This window comes from Nelusetta ayraudi, unplaced genomic scaffold (assembly GCF_046127955.1).
Source record: "Nelusetta ayraudi isolate G7.1 ecotype Tasmania unplaced genomic scaffold, CSIRO-AGI_Nayr_v1 ptg000052l, whole genome shotgun sequence".
NCBI lineage: Eukaryota > Metazoa > Chordata > Actinopteri > Tetraodontiformes > Monacanthidae > Nelusetta > Nelusetta ayraudi.
In genome coordinates this window covers 5,112,501-5,130,973 of record NW_027466102.1, presented here as the reverse complement: position 1 = coordinate 5,130,973, position 18,473 = coordinate 5,112,501, and the positions used below count along the sequence as shown (strand labels likewise).

Sequence of the window (18,473 nt, the reverse complement as noted above, 5' to 3'; positions counted from 1 at the left end):
ACGTTTGCCTCCCGCCCAGCCCACTGTCCAGTGTGATTGGTCACACTCTTGGTCGCTGCCGAGCCCCGCCTCCTCAGTTTGCCGGTGCGGGAGTTGAGAGTAAACAGCAAACTTTACGAAACCGTCACAATTTAAACTCTTTTGAAAATGTCAAATTCAGAAATACAGCCTTCTGTGTTGGATCCTGAATCCGATCCGGAGGCGGAGAGAGATTATTAAAGTAACACTCATAGAAGCTGTGAGCAAACAAACGTAGCAGCTGCGGAGTATTTCCTCCCAGATCCAACCTTTGCTAAACTACTATTTTTTCTTTCAGACTCGGCCCAAAATAAACTTCACCGCATATCTCACTACATGTTGCACATCTGTGCCATTGTGCACACGCCACTGTTAGATGAAAAGAATACTTTATCCAGCCCAAGGCAGCCTGATTAAGGCAGCTGACGGTCCCTGGACTTTTTTTTTTTGCGCCTTCCGTGTCCCCGGAACCATAGGTTTCACTTTTTTGTATTGACTGTGTTTTTGTTTTGTTTTTTTGCAAGACATTTCAGTAGGGCTCTGAATGATGTTGTTTAAAACTGTTGACTTGAATCAAAACACTGTCCTAGCAGAGAAATTGCAGACGCTGAAACGATCGCTTGAGTCTCAAGAGTCATTTGTTATTAGCCAAGACTATCCGCACAACTTAAGTCCACACAAAGTACACAACAGGGAAAGCTCTATTCAGCCGGTGTCAACGCACTAGCAGCATTAAAATCGCTATAGGCAGAATCGCCTCCTCTTAAGTTGCGCTTCCAGTGAACGCAACGCACAAGCAGAGCACGGAGTTAGCGGTGCTGGCTAACAGTTCAACGACATGATTCAGCGGCTATACAGCGATATAACTTCCGAGGCAGAGCGGGAGAGGGCGGGGCCAGGCCGAGAGCACGCCTGTGCATGGCCATGTAGGGACGTCCGGCACGCATGCAGAACAATGCACAACAACTTGCAGGGCTCACGTTCAACCGCATGAACCTCATTATTTGATGCTTTGGCATCGTTTGACACTAGTATTGAACATTGTAACTGTATCTAGAGGTCAGAAAAGAGGAAAAGCACAATAGGTCGCCTTTGAACTGTTGATTGTGATGATGGTTTAAACTGCTGGTGAGAACTCTCTGTCTAATCTGGACAAATTAACTCCCTGTAAAATATGAACCTCGTGTAAACACTGAGTGTGTTGGACTGAAACTGAGCCGTGATGAAGATGAACTGATCAATAATTTACCGGTAGTGCTGAAATGTGAGACTAAATAGGTTTGCAGCAGATGGGATGATGGGACATTTGAGTGAGTGAGGACAACCGTTTGTGTACATCATCACGTGTGTCTATGTGGAAAGTGGAAACATGATTTTATTGAACAAAAAAAGTACAATTAAAAATGAAAAACTGAAGCGTTATCTCTGAAGACAGTGAACTGACCTCAGAGTCACCAGTTGGACCACCACAGTCTGGACTCTGCAGAAAATCACTCAGCAGCTTCACTCCTGAATCGTTCAGCTGGTTCCAACTCAGGTCCAGCCATCTGAGGTGGGAGGGGTTGAACTTGAGAGCTGAGACGAGCCAATCACAGCTGACCTCTGACAAACTGCAGCTCTGCAATCTGAATAAAGAATAATGATGGAGATTACAGTTTGAAGTCTGCTGTGAGTGAGTGAGTTTAATTTAACAGGCCCATTTGAACACTGAAATAAAATCAGGTTTCTAATCAGTCTCTGCTGCTTTGTTGTCATTGAAATCAACAACAGGTGCACTAAAGAGGCAACAATAGAAAGGCTCCCAAATCAGGAATGGTTTTCCAGGTTGAGGAAACTTTCAGACTTTTTTTGAAACCAAAGATTTTTTTTTTCTTTCAATCAAATAAAAAACTGTGGTGAAACGTTATATAGTGAAGACAGTGAACTGACCTCAGAGTCTCCAGTTTACAGTCTGGACTCTGCAGAAAATCACTCAGCAGTTTCACTGCTGAATCCTTCAGCTGGTTCCTACTCAGGTCCAGCAATCTGATGTGGGAGGGGTTGGACTTGAGAGCTGAGAACAGCCAATCACAGCTGACCTCTGACAAACTGCTGTTGTCCAATCTGAATAAAGAATAAATTATGAGATTAAAATGTGAAGTCTGGGCTGTGTCTCAATTCAGGGTCTGCATCCTTCGAAGGAAGCGTCCTCCGGAGGACCCTGCCGAGAAGGACGAACCAAAACCCGCCTCCCCGGTAACCACGCAGGACGGTCTAGCCTAGTCTGGACTCTGCAGAAAACGACTCAGCAGCTTCACTGCTGAATCCTTCAGCTGGTTGTAATTCAGGTCCAGCCGTCTGAGGTGGGAGGGGTTGGACTTGAGAACTGAGAGCAGCCAATCACAGCTGACCTCTGACAAACAGCAGCCCTGCAATCTGAATAAAGAAGAAATGATGGAGATTAAAATGTGGAGTGTGTACATTAATGAAAAGAATGACTCCACTGCCATGGAGTTTATGAATATACTGGACTGCTTTGAACTCATCCAACATAGAAGTGAAGCCACTCCCCAGCTTGGTAACACCCTAGATCTGGTAATAAGAACAGTTTTACACCTTGAGAATGTTGCTCTACTTGAAGTGCCCATTACTGATCATCACTGTGTGTTTTCAATGCTAACCTAAAGCAAACACAAATTAAGAGGGAACCAGTTGTTCAAAAGACATTTTGTCATGGTGAAGACCAAGAAGTTTGGTCTTCTTGGTCTCCAGCTGCCTGACCTCATGGTGTCTGTTGACATCCTCACTCTGACCCTCAGTGATGTAGAGGTCAGTGTAGATGCTGTTGAGGAGGGTTTGACTTCCTACTTCATTGGTTCCTTCAGTCACATGTTCACATCTGCTCTTCAGGCTGATCTTATGCTGCTGTAGAAGCTCCTGCAGACCATCAACCTCTGGAGAAGAGAAGAGGTTGGAGACAATGATGTTGCCATGAGGCCAGAATTGTCATTTTAATTATTTTCATTTCATTAATTATAATTGTGTTAATAAAGCTCCATGAGTGACTGTGTTTGCTGCCAGTCCATAGTCTCTGTGCAGTGACAGTGAGATGATGTGCAGGTGGACACTCTTACTGTGAGCATCTCCACATTGAGACACAGCAGAGGACGACTGCTGCTGCTGCTCGTCACAACCACCACTCTCCTTCGTCTTCCTGTGGAGAGAGTTTTACTTTGATTGAGTGAATCAGTTGTTGGTGTTTTTAATCAGTTTGCATTCACAGTTTTTTTTTTTATTAATTAATTATTAGTTAAGCCAGTCAAATGTACTCTCCTTGATTCCCTGTTCGGTGGGGAAAACCTAAGGAACCGAACAGACAATGAAATAAATTTGGGCCCGACTCACAAAAAAATGGAGTGCAGCCGTTAGTGACAGCGTTTTTTGCGATATTACTCCCATAACCAATTTGTAGCTGTTTTATAGGCTTGTCTTGTCACATCATCTAATGTATTATTAGATCATTATTAGATTAGATCAGATTATTAGATTTACACCTCATCAGCGGTGAGAGAGCAGAGAGTCGACTCTCGTTGAGCAAATTGTTTGCGGAACTGGCCCTTTGTATCTCACCAGACAGTGACAGTGGATTCACATTGCACTGAGTTTTGGATTGAAATAATCTAAGGGCGTGTTTACTCGTCTCGCCTCGCCACGGTATGGTGTTAGGGTGTTTGCAGTGGCCGCTACACGGTTGTAGGAGGCACCATTTTGGTTCCTCTATCATTGAGGAGCCAAGCGAGTCAAAGCGAGTTTAGTGGTGACGTAGCGACGATCAGGGCACTGATTGGCTCAGTGTCCTCGTCGATGTCACCTGTCGGAGTGGACATCGACGGCAACTCCTTCTTCGACACTGAACTTCAGTGTGAGGTACATTTTACCGTGAATACAAGTAGCTACTATTGATGTTGTACAAATACATTTATGTGTGTATACATTTTTTGAGAGCAGCTATTTCAATACATGTTTTCTTTGTCTTTTGGGAAGGGGCAGGTGAACCGGGCATGCCCTCAACGTCGCGGGTGTGTTCAACCATATTCGCGAAAATGACGAGCGGCAAATGGCGCAGCGCTCAGGACAAATCGAGTTGCTCCTGCGTGAGGCGCGGCAAGCTAGGGAATCCGAGGAGGTCTTGAGGCAAGAGGAAATACTGATTCGTCAAGAGGACGTGGCTCTTCGCCGCGAGGAAGCCTCTGTAGTGCCACATCTGGACCTAATGTTTTTCACCAGGACAATTGGAATTTATTGCAGCATGGCCTTCCGGTGAACCACGTTTGGAGGAACTAAAGGTGGAACCTGATTGGCTGTGATGCTACTCTCTCTGCGACTATTTCCTACTTAAAATCTAAAAGTCAAAATTCATTTTGACTGTGTGGTCTTGTCTAGTGTTTTTGTCTTCGTCATTTTTCTTAATTCTAATTTTTCCTATTTTCTGGCAAAAGGACAATTTAAGACAGTAGCAGAAACAACTCAGCCTTGTCCAGTGACCATTATTTTTCATTTTAACTTTTGCCCAATCTCAACTGGCTAAACCTCAGACCCGGGATTGTGATTTTTGCAATTTTTCTTTTCGGACCAGCCAAGCAGTTTTTCCTTCCTCGTAACCGTGTAATTCGTTTGATCACCAAAATTACAACTGGTTACGAAGAAAGAATCTACTCTGATGCCAAAACGCCAGTGAAGGCACCTGCAGGACAGAGCAGAACAGGCAGTTCCACCTCGACGGTCGGTGTGCTAATCGAAGCTCCCTGTGCGGTACCGGACCCGAACAGTACAGTACAAACTCCCAGGACCACCTTGGAAGAAGCTCATCCAACATAAGCCCTTATCACTTGCTCACTGTCAAGAGTCTGGTTGTCGCATCAGTGTAACGAATAACTGCCAAATTATTTTTGCTAGACTTAGCCACTACAAGTCTAGTAGACAAACAAAACTCTTTTTATATTTCTTCTTTTATTTTGTTACTTTTAGCTTAAGTTCAGGTTTTCTTTGCTGACTCTCTCTGTCTCTCGCCCACTCTCTCTCTCTCACACACACACACACACGCACGCACGCACGCACGCACGCACGCACACACACACACACACACACACACGCACAGTTCGTTGCTGATTGTGTCTTTATGATCACATTCATGTCATACTGTTCTGTGTGAACCATCTATTGTTACACAAATAAATGCACATTAAGCCTGATGTCATTGTTTGACTGACTTATTAAAGTGTGGTTCAAATCCCTGCGTATCGTCAAGAACTCCCCACTAAGGAGACGGTATTGAGACTGATTCTGGCGTTTCCTGCTGACGTCAACAATCAAAACGCAAGTGGTGCCCCCATCAAATCATATTAAATATTATAAATATTAAAATTATTCATTTCTTTTTGATGTCCGTTTCCACTCCTTCGTGAGTTTGATCGATTAAATTAATCAATCAACCTTCCCCCACTACACCTCAAACACCACGGCATTTAACAACGCCTTCCTTGGCTTGCAAGGGCAGCTCATACAGGCTATTTCAAATGAGTAGGAGTCTCTATTTTGGGCGTGTGTACAGTCTGTTTTTCTATTGTTCTTTAATAAATGCTATTTTCCCATTATATCTGTCTCGTGTTTACTTTTGGTGAAAATATAAAGGTTGAACTACACATTTGCTCTCCTAGAAAACGAAACAATAAATTATAAATCTTGCCTCCATAAATGATCAATTGTGACTTCAGTGAGGGAAACTGTTCTTTCTTTAACAGAACAGCAACCACAGGCCGAGCAGCAGGTATGAAACAACCTCTACTTTGTCCATTGTTGCGCTGTTGTGTGTTGTACAGAAATGATGCTGACGAAAACATTGTCCCGCTTTACCGTGTCGACTCCACCCACGGTCTCGTGATCACAGAGCCAATGAAAATACAATTGTACTGAGGCGTAGCATATCATGGCGAGGCGAGGCACTGTAAACATGCCCTATAAATGTGGTTGAGCTGCAGACTGATCATAAAACATTCCAGCAACTGAATAAAGTTAAATTTCACGTATCGTTTTTCTTGATTACTCTGCCATTTCACACCATTTCACTTCCTGGTGATTTTATTGCAGAAAGAAAAAGGTTAAGCTAAAATGTACTTCTGCAAACAAAATTGAGAAAGAAAGAAATTAGTTCAAGTTTTCCTACAGTGTCTGTGAGGCTCCAGGTTCAATACTGAAGGTTGGAGGTTTAATCATGGATCTGTCCCCCTTAAGAGACACCTCATCAGACCCTGGAAACTCTGCAGTGTGAGTCTTGGAAACAACTCTGCAAACACAACAAAATGTCTTTCACACAAACTTTCTTTCAGTCTTTTTTGTCAAATTAAAGGTTTTCTAAATTTTCTCTTGATATTTTACAGTGATGATGCTATATGTTACATTACCGGTGGCTGTCTAATCATCATATGAAACAGGTGACTTTGTTTTCTTACTGTGTTCCAGAGGTTGCATGTTCTTTACTGAAGTCTACATTTCGACCCATGGATCCGTCACTCTCCAGAGACTCCCCACTGGACCCTGAAGACTCTGCTCTGTCCTCCTCATCCTCCACTCGACGTCTCTTCTTGAGTCTTGAGGTCATTCTGAGGAGAAACACCAAGTGTGAAAGTGAGCTCAGAACCCAGTGTGAAGAGGAAAAAACTCCCTCACTGAGTTTCCAGCGAGATCAAGCAGACACGGGTCTGATTTTGTTGACTCAGATCACATTTCATGTGTTTTTTTAGTCTGTGGCGACTCACCTGCAAGCACCTGCAGCAACGCCTCAAAATGGAGCCTGACAAAAATTAACTTTCACTCTTGCTGGTTCCAACCCCATCTGCGGCCTCCTCCAACCAGTCTACCTCTACTGCTCCTACATTTACAAGTAGTCACATGATGGTGTGTGTGTGTGTGTGTGTGTGTGTGTGTGTGTGTGTGTGTGTGTGTGTGTGTGTGTGTGTGTGTGATTATGTCTTTGTTAATGGTAGACGTCGCTCTTTCTTCTTTCAAGACGAAGGTTTGTTTGTTTGTTTTTTTAGATGGTTTTATCTTGACATGTTTCGGCGGAGACGCGGGAGCTGAAACATGTCAACTCGGAAAAAAGAACCCTTGTCTTGAAAGACAAAAACAGCGACAACATACAATAACTGGATTGCTGACATTGAGTGCAGATTATACCAAACTGAAGATCTTTGCTGCACTTCCAAAGCTATTGTGAAAATTTGTATTGTGTGAATCTGTCTTTAATCACTCAGCGCCCAGACCAACTCATTCATCAACCCTGCAGATGACAGACCTTTACTCAATAAAAAACGACACAAAACTGTACTGGACTGAATTTTAAAACTGATAAAATGATTGTTTATTGCATTTAAACATATACGACGCTGTTATTTATAACACCACAATACGGTTCAGATTAGGATTTTGTGATTTATTTATTTATTTTTAACAGAGGCATATATAAGCCTAATAAATTGACTCTTTATTTTATTCAGGCATTCTTTCGGTCACCTAAATTACCAAGGGTCCTTGAACGCGTAGTCCACCAGCATTCTGAAGTTGGCCAAGCGTTTGACAGGGAAGCGGTGTCTCAACGACATAACTCAGTTTCAGGTAAGTTCAGCCTATCACCTTTTCTTAGTAATATCTCGTTGTGTAAGTATGACAGTAACTAGACTGCAGCCATACATTTCTGCGGCTACTAACAGAACAAATCCATTCGAATCTTTGGCTGTAATAGCAATGCTAGCTTGAACGACACATTCAAAGGTTGAACTCCCTGGCAGCGGTGTGCAATTTTAACACGATTTAATTCACACCACTTTTAAATTGCCGTTGTATTAGTGAAAGCAATAAGATGCTATATATTTTCCTACCATTTTCCGTGATAGTAAACGGTATTTTTGTGTCCGTCATTCACGAGATGAGAATATAGGTGAAGGGTCACAGCTAGGTTAACGTCAGTAGGTTTGGCTGGGTGACCGTCGCAGTGGCCCACATTATAAATACTCGTGTATGGAACACTTAATTTTCGCAATTCCTACATTTTAATCATGTTGGTCAGACCTTTTCTTTAAGTTTCACATACGCAAACTCCTAAAATACCGTTCGGTCCAAATCCTGACCTTTTACCCACTGATATAAATAGGGCTGTCTCTCTCAGGTACTTTACAGCGTCTCTGCCGTGTGATGATAAACTTGGCCACCACTGGAGTAACTTTGTGATGTCAAGGTCTGCAGTTGCAGTGCTTTGGTCTTGGACGCACCCTGTGTCTGTTATTAAATATTCAATAAAGCGTATTGTCATTGGAATTATTCTTTCTGGAAAGCTAACGTGAAACATTTTCCTTGACAGTTTCATTTTGTCCGCAGAATACAATGGCCTCCATGTTGCTGAACACTGCACGGAGCTGCTCAGTCAGCCCCTCCTTCGCTATGAGGCTTGGTAAGTCACCTGCGTGCTTACTCAGAAGAACCCGGTTCGGTGTTGTGTGTGTGTTCAGATGTAAAGCCTGACTGGACGGTTGTCTCTATTTTTGCACCAGGAGCACGTTCTCTCAGCACCACAGCCCCGCTTCAGGCTCAGAGTAAGTCCTTACTCCAAGTTAAATCCTTAGAAGTCAACATCAACTATTAAGAATAATTATTTTAATTCATATAACATGTGCAATTATTTTTTTCTTGGGCAACATACAGTTTAATGCCGAATAAGAATGATCAGTCTTCTAACGGAATATGTTTACTCTTTCTTACTCTCTCTTTTTTTTCTAAACTTTCAGTTCAGACAAAGAGCAAAAAGAGCCTGGCTCGGCCTGGCGTGAAAAACATTGTCCTGGTTGAAGGAGTTCGAACCCCTTTCCTGACATCCGGCACTACGTAAGACACGGTTTCAGAGTCAAAACCTGTGATGCCGCGCAGTTTGCACTTTGTTGACAGACTTGCTCTGTACAAACACGGAGAACTGACAAAGACTTAAAAGGCCCTCTCTTGCTCCTGACAGCTATGCCGACCTGATGCCCCATGACTTGGCCAGAGCTGCCCTCCAGTAAGTTGTTTCAAAGTTGTGGTTTTGCCCACAGCTTGTTGACTTAGTTCATTTCTGCACTACATTTACCCGGCCTGTTCAAGTTAGAAGAAATAAATTGCACATGCATATGAATAATCTGCTCCTCATTTAGGAAATAACAACGATGTCAAAGTTAGAGCTGCAACAGTAGCAGCAGTTAGAAACTTTCTGATTGAAATGCAAACAGTTAGCCACGGTTTGGAAAACAAAACTACATCTGGGAGCTGCTCTTTAAACACAACACACAGAACGCAGCCCTACTTACATTGCTTTGAGCTTGGCTTAGTGTTATTTACGAAATATCTTCTCGGGAGAGCGGAATGCGACTGCCAAAGAGGAACAAGATGATATCCAGCGTGATGCAACAGTACAACTTGGATTTTACTGACAGCAATAATTTGTCCAGTGGAACCTTTTTCAGCGGCAAAACACAACATAAAACATCAAAACAAGTACTTTTTTTTAAATGTGATTGTGATTAAAATTGTTGCTTTGGATTTCCACAGGGGCTTACTGCACAAGACCGGCTTGCCCAAAGATGCTGTTGACTACATAGTGTATGGCACGGTCATCCAGGAGGTGAAAACCAGCAACGTGGCGAGAGAGGTATTCAAAAAGACTTTCAAAAATTCAATCGGGATTTCAGTCTCAAATCAGAATCTTCAGAATGATTTGTTGTTATTTTTGCCACAACCTTCCAGCCCCAGTACGATGTATCTTTGTTCCCACTCGTCCCATTGGACATAATGCTGACCGGTTCTGGCCGTCTACTGCTGCTCCTGTCCAATTCTCGGCCTCTTGTGATTTCAGGCAGCCTTGGGTGCAGGATTCTCCGACAAGATCCCGGCTCACACCGTCACCATGGCCTGCATATCCTCCAATCAGGCAATGACCACAGGTATGACGAGGAGAGAACAGCCGGACCCATTGGATTCTTGGTGGATAATTTGGGCTCTAAATTAATTTCCACACAATGTTGTGACTTTTCATTCCATCTTTTTTTTCCACCCTCACATTTGCCTTTGTCGTCTCCTTCCTAATTTGTATTTATTTATTTTTAATAAAGGTGTCGGCCTGATTGCCGCCGGCCAGTGTGACGCCATAGTGGCCGGAGGGGTGGAATTCATGTCTGACGTTCCCATCCGCCACAGCCGCAAGATGAGGAAGACCATGCTGTCCCTCAACAAGGCCAAGACTCTGGGCCAGAGGCTCGGTCTGATCGGCAGCATCCGGCTGGCGCACCTCAACCCAGAGGTAGACTTTCACCCCTGTGGTGCAGTTGTTTGCTTAATTTGGGCTAAATGCAGCATTTTCAACTGCATGTGTGTGTGTGTGTGTGTTTTTCTTGTCGAATGCGTGTTTGTAGCTTCCAGCCGTGGCCGAGTTCTCCACGGCTGAAACGATGGGCCACAGCGCCGATCGCTTGGCCGCGGCCTTCGGGGTCTCCAGGATGGAGCAGGACGAGTTTGCCGTGCGGTCGCACTCTCTGGCCAAGAAGGCCCAGGACGCCGGGCTGCTGCAGGACGTCATCTCCTTCAAAGTGCCAGGTGCCAACACCGCTTCATTCTTTAAATTACATCTATTATATTTATTTTTTTTAAATGGTGAAAAGCACCATTGTTTATATTTAAAGCCAGCAGAAATCAGCCTCAGTAAATCAACAAAATGTTGTGCTTTTTTTTTTACCAGGTCGCACCATTGTTTCTCAGGACAACGGCATCCGCCCGTCCTCTATGGCGCAAATGGGCAAACTGAAGCCAGCCTTTGTTAAGCCTCACGGCACAGTCACCGCTGCCAACTCCTCTTTCCTGGTACAACAACACCCACACACACATGCACTTTTTTCTTGTTGTTCTTTAGTCCATCCTTCTGGTTGAAAAACCTCTCTGCTCTCATTTAAAAAAAAAAAATCAGTTTGTCTAAAAAAACAAGATCATATTTTTTCACAAAAACTAACCTGCAGCCCATGTGAAACAAAACTACTTCTTCTTCTTCTTCTTCTACTTCTAATATTTATTTATTTATTTAGTTTGATTGATTGATGGAAATGAGAGTGGCAAATAAATGGTATTTTTCAAAAACCATAAAAATCTTACTTGTTTATGTGCTTGTGTCCTCAGACTGACGGCGCCTCTGCCGTGCTCATCATGTCTGAAGAGAAAGCTCTGGCTATGGGCTACAAACCCAAGGCTTACCTGAGGTATATGGATCTTTTCTGTTAGCTAAGGCAAACCTCAACTTTCCAATTTATCCTGTATGGTTTTTGATGCTTATCATATATATATATATATATTTTTTTTTAATATGGCAGAGACTTTGTCTATGTTTCTCAAGACCCCAAGGATCAGCTGCTTTTGGGGTGAGTACTGTGTGTCGCTTTCCTCTTAACCGTGGAAGCCAACTCTTTGTTGCGTGTGCGACAACTCTCTTTTGCCTTGCAACTCTTCTCCAGACCAACATACAGCACTCCAAAGGTCCTGGAACGCGCTGGCTTGACCATGAACGACATCGACGTCTTTGAGTTTCACGAGGCTTTCGCCGTAAGTTTCTGAACACTTTTTAGGGGTGAAATTTGCGTCAACGTGGTTGGACATGTAAGACTTAATAGAGTCCTGCCAATTTTGGATTTTTTGCAAACATATTAATAATCTTCATGAACGGATGAACACTAGTTTTCAAATTTATTTTGCTGTTAATCCGAGTGTGATTGTTGTGTGTTCTAGGGCCAGATCATGGCAAACCTGAAGGCTATGGACTCCGATTGGTTCGGCCAGACATACCTTGGCAGGAAATCAAAGGTACAGAACTGCTGGTCAACTCTGGATCCTTTCCTGAAATAGTTTCATACAGCACTGAAATCCCTCCCGCTTCCCCCACTGCTGTATAATGGTTTGCTAATAAACTATTAGCAAAAAAATATATGTCCTGAATGGTCACAAAAACACACAAATGTACAATTTTTGCAAATTTTTTATCTTGGTTCTTAATTTTTGCCTCATTTCCGACCTCATAAATACTCATCTGAACTGCAAGCCAACAACTGTCTTTGCATCGCACCCGCCTAACAAAATGCAACACCCATGCACGCAGGTGGGAACTCCTCCCATGGAGAAGTTTAACCTGTGGGGAGGATCTCTGTCCCTGGGCCACCCATTCGGTGCCACAGGCTGCAGGCTGGTTACCACAGTGGCACACAGGCTGCAGAAGGAAGGAGGGCAGTATGGACTGGTTGCGGCCTGTGCAGCTGGAGGACAGGTAATAATCTGGCTACACTTCTCTCTGGTTTAGACATTGAAACAATGTCTCTGAAGAAGACGGGTGGATATTTCATAGCAGCTTTATTCTTTATGTTTCATCTCTCAGCCGTCTGTCGCAATTAGATAGAATTGCAATAGATATAAGATTAGCTACAAAGACTATATACAACAATGCTATACGCTAACCGGAAAAGGTGTGTTGTAAACTAAAAAAAGCTTGTATTCTGTTTGCTTGTCTTCAGGGCCACGCCATGGTGATTGAGGCTTACCCACAGTAAAGTCCAACAGCCCTGAGACTTCATGTTCATTGTGACCCGAGCTAACTACCTGGACAACAGTGTGTACATACTAGCACCACTTTGCCTTGATTACCGAGAAGTCAGATGCAATGTGTGAGCGTGTTGAAGAACGTGCGTGCATTGTTTCAGGGTGGTACATAACCGCAGTAAATGTGTTGAGCAATGATGAGCAAGGTCTTGGGACTTGGAAGAGTGCCGAGACGAGGACGATCACTGAGTCAGTTGTAACATAGAAAAATAAAGCACTCAGAGCTAGAGCGATGTGTATGTTTATAAATGATGTAATATGTCTTTCTTATCAACTGTTGAAATTAAATGGCCATGCTGACGCTATAATTTCATTGTTTGTCTTGCGTTATTCTTGCATTCTGCTTATAATATTTACATTTCATTTAAAGATTTTCTGACTGATTTTGTTCTTGATTGGAAAATTTGGGTTGGGGCATTAAATGTGCATGGCTGCATCTCAGCGTATATAAATGCACATGTGTGAGACTGCAATAAACCGTGGACAATCCATTTAATGTCAAAGATACATCACAGTTACCATCAATATGCTGTCAAAGTAGACAGTAGGTAGCAGCGAGTAGCAGAATTCTTGTGCGATGCCACAGGCAACCAAAGTTATTGTCTTATACTAGGCCAGCCCTGGGTGCTGGCTGTGTTAGTACCATATGTCTAAGAGGAAATGGAGATGTATATTAGACTAGGAACCCTTTGGAAAACAATGTAGTGTTTCCCTCAATAAGGTTTCAACTAAATATTCATAATGGCTTAGGTACATTTAAATACTGATAGATTCTCCCCCCCTGTAAGCTGGTGAATTATTTGTGCATAAAACTGCTACCTGGGGGTTTGGAGCTTATCTTTCTGTGAATTTCCTGACACATTACAGTGTGTCTCCAGACTGACTGAAGGCCTTGATGCACGGGTGTCAACTTCAGGCGGCATTGATAGGTTATGTTTAATTCAGCAGGGACGTAAACTATTGAAAGCGACGAAGATCAATGTGCAGGCCCTTTTGTGTTCCCGTAAAAAAAAAACAGCAAATATGTGTGTGTAAGACGAGGGGGAAGGGGGAATGTACTTTTATCAGTCTTAAAAATTTGCATCTGCAATTTTTTTTTTTTGTGTGTGTATTCGTGTTTGCAACCTTGCATGACGATGTGTCAGCAGCAGACTGGCTTTGCATGGATTCCTCAGGCTTAATTGATGCTGAATAATGCTGTCTGCTTCTGACAAGTCGACTGGTGTTACTGGGGGTGATAAAGAGGCCTGCTCGACTTCCCCGTGATCACTGTAACAAATAGTGCTTTCACCAAAGTCACATTTTTGCCAGTTATGGCCATAATGGAGATACCACAGCACGTTGAATGTACAGTTTAGGTGGAATTTGAAATGTCAAAACTACAGGAAAGCCGAGAGGAACGTGTGGAAGCTGCAACAATGTACGGAGAAGAACTCGGTCAGCTGGAGAAACCGCGATAGAATGAAAAATTGCGGTTTATAGGCGGTGAAGATCCGTACGAGCGAGCCCCCTCGTCTTGGAAAGATGACCCGGCAGTTCTACTTTCAACATCATATCCAGACATAGTGAACTACCTCATCTTTTCTCCAAGCCCATACGCAGCTAAAGACCTTAAGTGTTATAAATATTTTGATGCCTATAACCAGATAGTGTGCAGCTGGGTGAGGGAGACACAGTCTCAGCTCATCGAAGGCATGTGTGTAATAAAAGTCAATGTAAGCGATGCTCTAACTCAGTGGTTACCAACCCTGCTTCTGGAGATCTACAGTCCTGCATGTTTTAGATATTTGCCCAATCTAACGCACCTGATTATAAACATTCGTTATCATTATCAGGCGGCCGAAGCTCATCAAGGGCTTGATAAACAGTTAAAATGGACAGAAAAGAATAAGTAAGTGTTTTTTTTACGTGATGAAGTGAAGCTTACATCCCACTGACATACAATCACTTTTTCAGTTATGTTGAATTTGTTAAAGCAACTCTAGGTAACTTTTCGACCATAAAATTATGATTCCAAACTCAGTAAAGCGGCAGATAAACGATTAATAGGATCAATGGTGCCCCCTCGGCAGCGAGAGAAGGGGGTTGTGCCAGCTGTAACTGCACTGTGTAACTTTCACGCACGACCCGACATGCCTTCCTGTGTCGTCATTACAGGACAAACCACTTTACGGCAACGTCACGCGTTTATTTAGAGGCGGTCTTACATACTACTATTACGAATACTTAAGATTGTAAAATGACGGAATGGAACCCAATAAGTAACCTCAATGAAAGACAAAGTCATAAAAGTGTTGAACGTTTGCTACGACGTTATTGTCAATGTCTGTTTTGCATTTCATATTGGTGTTTTTCCTGAACACGTACGAGCGCTCCAGCTAGGCGACTATTTGTATTTTCCCACATCAATAAACTAGCGCTGCAGCGTGTTTACTTCGTCACTTCACCATTTCCACCGAACAGTTGCTGTAGGCATTACAGCTACCCGGGTTTATAACCCGTGGTAATATTATAACCATTATACACCACATCATTTCCAAGCAATTTTCATCGACGAGAATGACGCGAACCAAGTGCAAAACACTGCCGTCTGTCTATACACTTGCTTGTTTGTGTAATTGTAGTTGTCTGTCACGTTCAAAAGAACAATATAACAATATTTAAAACAAACAAACAAACATGTATGCCAGCTCTGTCAACAAACCCACGTGAAGGACAGATATTTTTCCTCTTGACGACACCGGCAAAGAGTATTTGCGGTTCTCAACCAGCAGGGAGTAGTAATGAGTCCAAGTTACCTAGAGCTACTTTAAAAGTCATTTTTGTGTCAATAAAATCATAGATTTTGTGCCAGCCAATCATTTTTGATGACTTTTGGTAGTCTAAAATGTTTCAGATCTTTTTCTGGGTCTGACCGGTTATTGCAGCCAAAAACACGTCAATCAACAATTAACAATTTTGTGCGACAATAATCTGGTTGTGTCGCTACGTACACAGTCTAATCGCAGCGCTAGTATCTCCAACATGGCGACTTCCTGTTTTGATGACGCTACGTGAAAACACTCTATTAGTGTGGGGGAAATTGCGAATAGGGATGGCAGATTAACTTTAAAAACTTTTCGGACGCAGGCCCTGCCTTCCCGGTACGACGCCTTCTAACTCAGGTTGTGGAGGAGCCAAACTTCCACAACCTGTCGTAGTGTTTGTCTAATTGACAGCGGATGGGTAAATGTATATAAACACATCGCCTCTACCATCCCGTCAGCGCTCACCGGGGAATCCGTTCTGTTCATCACACGCTCGCACCCCGGGTTGGAGGGAGGGCTTGTTAAAACAACTTCCGCCAGACACTTCCGTTTAAAATGTATTTAAAGATTTAATTCTTCCAGTTTAAGGAATCCTTGACTCGGAGCGGGGGAGCGGGAGGAAGCTGATTAATGCAACCGAGCGAGGCTGTCACACACGGGCTACGGGCGGAGGGGAATAAAAAAAATATAAAAAAAAAAATATATATATATTTAAAAAGCACCAACGTTTCACTGCCAAGGCGAAACGGAGATCGAATGTAAATAGCAGAAAGAGAGACAGAGAGAGTTTTGTGTTTTTAAAGCTTCAAAAAAAAAAAAAAAAAAGAGAGAGAGAGAGAGAGAGAGAGAGAGAGAGAGAGAGAGAGAGAGAGAGCGAGAGAGCGAGAGAGGGAGAGTCTCAGCCTCCTGCGAGACACCGGAGACACGCAGACACGCCGACGTAGCGGGGCCGCCTGCCTCTCTGCCTCTCCCCGCCTCGGCGGGCCTTTGATCAGGCGGAAGCTTTTATGAAGAATGACTGGCGAATGCACCCGCTGCTGTCACTACAAATCTACTTCACCGAGGGGGGAAGGAGGAGACGCCGTCGTGTGTGTGTGTGTGTGTGTGTGTGTGTGTGTGTGTGTGTGTGTGTGGCGCGTTCTCGGTGCTCGTGCGCCGAGCAGAAGGAGAGACTCGACGTGCGCGTCGCTGCGTCTTTCATCCCGTCCCAGGCTGCTCACGCGGGGCGGCACGCGCGTGCTACTTCCACCTGCTACTTCCGCTCTGCAGGTGGGCGCGCGAGCCGAGCGACGTTAAACCAACTGTACAACGTTGTCCAGTTTTACACTTTTGTATTTTTAATTTAATTTTTATTTTTTTAATTAATTAATTAATTAATTTATTTTTTTTTTACTAAATCTGTAACTTATGTGTCACTAACTCTCAAGAAAATAAACATGTTGATCAATTTAGAACAGCGTTTCTCAATTGGTGGGTCACAACCCCAAAGTTGGTCGCTGAGCTGTTATGCTTGGGTCCCGGCTTTGTGGGCAGTTTCCCTTTTTTGAAAAAAGGACATTTTAAAGTGTATATATTTTTATATTTTATTTTGTTGATGAAGGCATTCTGCATTGTCCCACTTTCTACTTTTATGGAATAAATTTGAGTGCTGTGGAATAAATTTGGGTCGCAACTTCACGTTAAGGAAAAAAAAATGTGTGTCCAGGGACTCCAGCAGGTAAGAATCTCTTAGAATATATGTTCAAATGTTACAAATTTTTCAAAAATCTCTCTATTGGATATCATCGTCTAATGAACAACAAGCGTTAATAGTACAAGACTTAGTTATTTGCAAGCCATACATTTTGTTTACTGTATTGGGGGTTGGAGGGCTTGAGTGATACAACTGCACTGTCAAGTTTTGACCCCTAAGTTGATGCATGCCAGCACGTGAATATGTCCAGTTAAAAACTAGTTAACATGTGAGTTAGTGCGTGGTACAATTTTTAAGTTTAAGTAAAGCAGCCAACGCTTACATTTGCGAAGTAAAACCAGCATTGATTTTGAATTGCAAGATCTCACGAGGCGCCCGCATTCAAACAGACCATGACCACTTAACCACCACAGAACCCTGTCTGAAACATACGTTCAAGAATCTACCTGTTGAATGTAATGTGTTAGAGCATTCCTTCTACATTCCAAATTACATTCCTTTGTTCATTTACCATCCTGATAGTGAGCTGATGAATACAAATGTATTGTACAAATCAGTTCCAGTATATATATTTTTTCTTTAAAATTCATACAATTCAAATAGTGGCTTGGAATAATATATATATATATATATTTTTTTTTAAAGACAAAAAGTTTGAGCCGTTGGGTTGGATTGGGAACTAGTGTATTCAGATCACATTTAATGAAAATGGGTCCTACCTGAAATGCTTACCTGGGGAATCAAGACACCCTGCAGCAAAATGTGAACGTGCAAAACGTAGGGTATGGCTTAGTGCTGGGGACAAGGGGGGAGAAGAGATTGAGCCTCCCTTTCCGCCGCTCTGCCTGAGTTTTAATTACTCCTCTGAGGTGGGCATGCATGGAATTGTCAGATTACTCTCTTCTGGGTGGTGCAACGGCATGCCTGTTGCACCACGTTTGTGCAACTTAATATTTTGAACATGGCGGTCACCAATTCCCACAGATGTACAAAGTAGCCTTCAGTCAATTATAAATAATTTGCCTTTTGTAACCCCACCAGAGCGACGAGTTTCCTCAAATCGAAGCAGCCTCTCACCCAACTATATCTCTCTGAACAAATAAACACAACCAGCTATCTTATTTTGGAAGTGCAACTTTACAACTCTGAGAGCGGCCCCTTAACAGGCACTGTGGTGTTTGAACTGTGTGGTTGGGACTTCATAGAATCCGCAGAGGTTAAAGTGAAAGCACCTTCGTTAGCAGCTACTACTGTTGTTCCACTATGTG

General features: G+C 43.0%; 1 protein-coding gene and 1 long non-coding RNA gene across 4 annotated transcripts; one reads left to right on the top strand and one right to left on the bottom strand.

Annotated features, from left to right (window-relative positions):
- Positions 1-4,457: 4,457 nt before the first annotated feature.
- On the bottom strand, positions 4,458-5,504 carry LOC142896224 (uncharacterized). 2 transcript variants are annotated; one of them, XR_012928313.1, is made up of 3 exons: positions 5,112-5,504; positions 4,773-5,041; positions 4,458-4,741 (listed from the first exon to the last, which is right to left on the bottom strand). It is a non-coding gene; the product is annotated as an uncharacterized LOC142896224 (long non-coding RNA). The 2 variants fall into 2 exon arrangements; XR_012928312.1 differs by lacking the exon at positions 5,112-5,504 and having other exon boundaries at positions 4,773-5,105.
- Positions 5,505-7,525: 2,021 nt separating this feature from the next.
- On the top strand, positions 7,526-13,013 carry hadhb (hydroxyacyl-CoA dehydrogenase trifunctional multienzyme complex subunit beta). Of its 2 annotated transcripts, none has more exons than XM_076037629.1 (16): positions 7,526-7,668; positions 8,428-8,500; positions 8,601-8,642; positions 8,835-8,931; positions 9,056-9,100; positions 9,628-9,727; positions 9,932-10,019; positions 10,188-10,375; positions 10,488-10,668; positions 10,811-10,932; positions 11,242-11,321; positions 11,433-11,480; positions 11,574-11,661; positions 11,845-11,919; positions 12,212-12,376; positions 12,621-13,013. In XM_076037629.1, the coding sequence occupies exons 2-16, from the start codon at positions 8,434-8,436 to the stop codon at positions 12,654-12,656; spliced, it is 1,422 nt and encodes a 473-aa protein (XP_075893744.1). In that variant the 5' UTR covers positions 7,526-7,668; positions 8,428-8,433; the 3' UTR covers positions 12,657-13,013. The 2 variants fall into 2 exon arrangements, with proteins under 2 accessions (XP_075893744.1, XP_075893745.1); XM_076037630.1 differs by having other exon boundaries at positions 7,596-7,668; positions 8,411-8,500.
- The last annotated feature ends 5,460 nt before the right edge of the window (positions 13,014-18,473 follow it).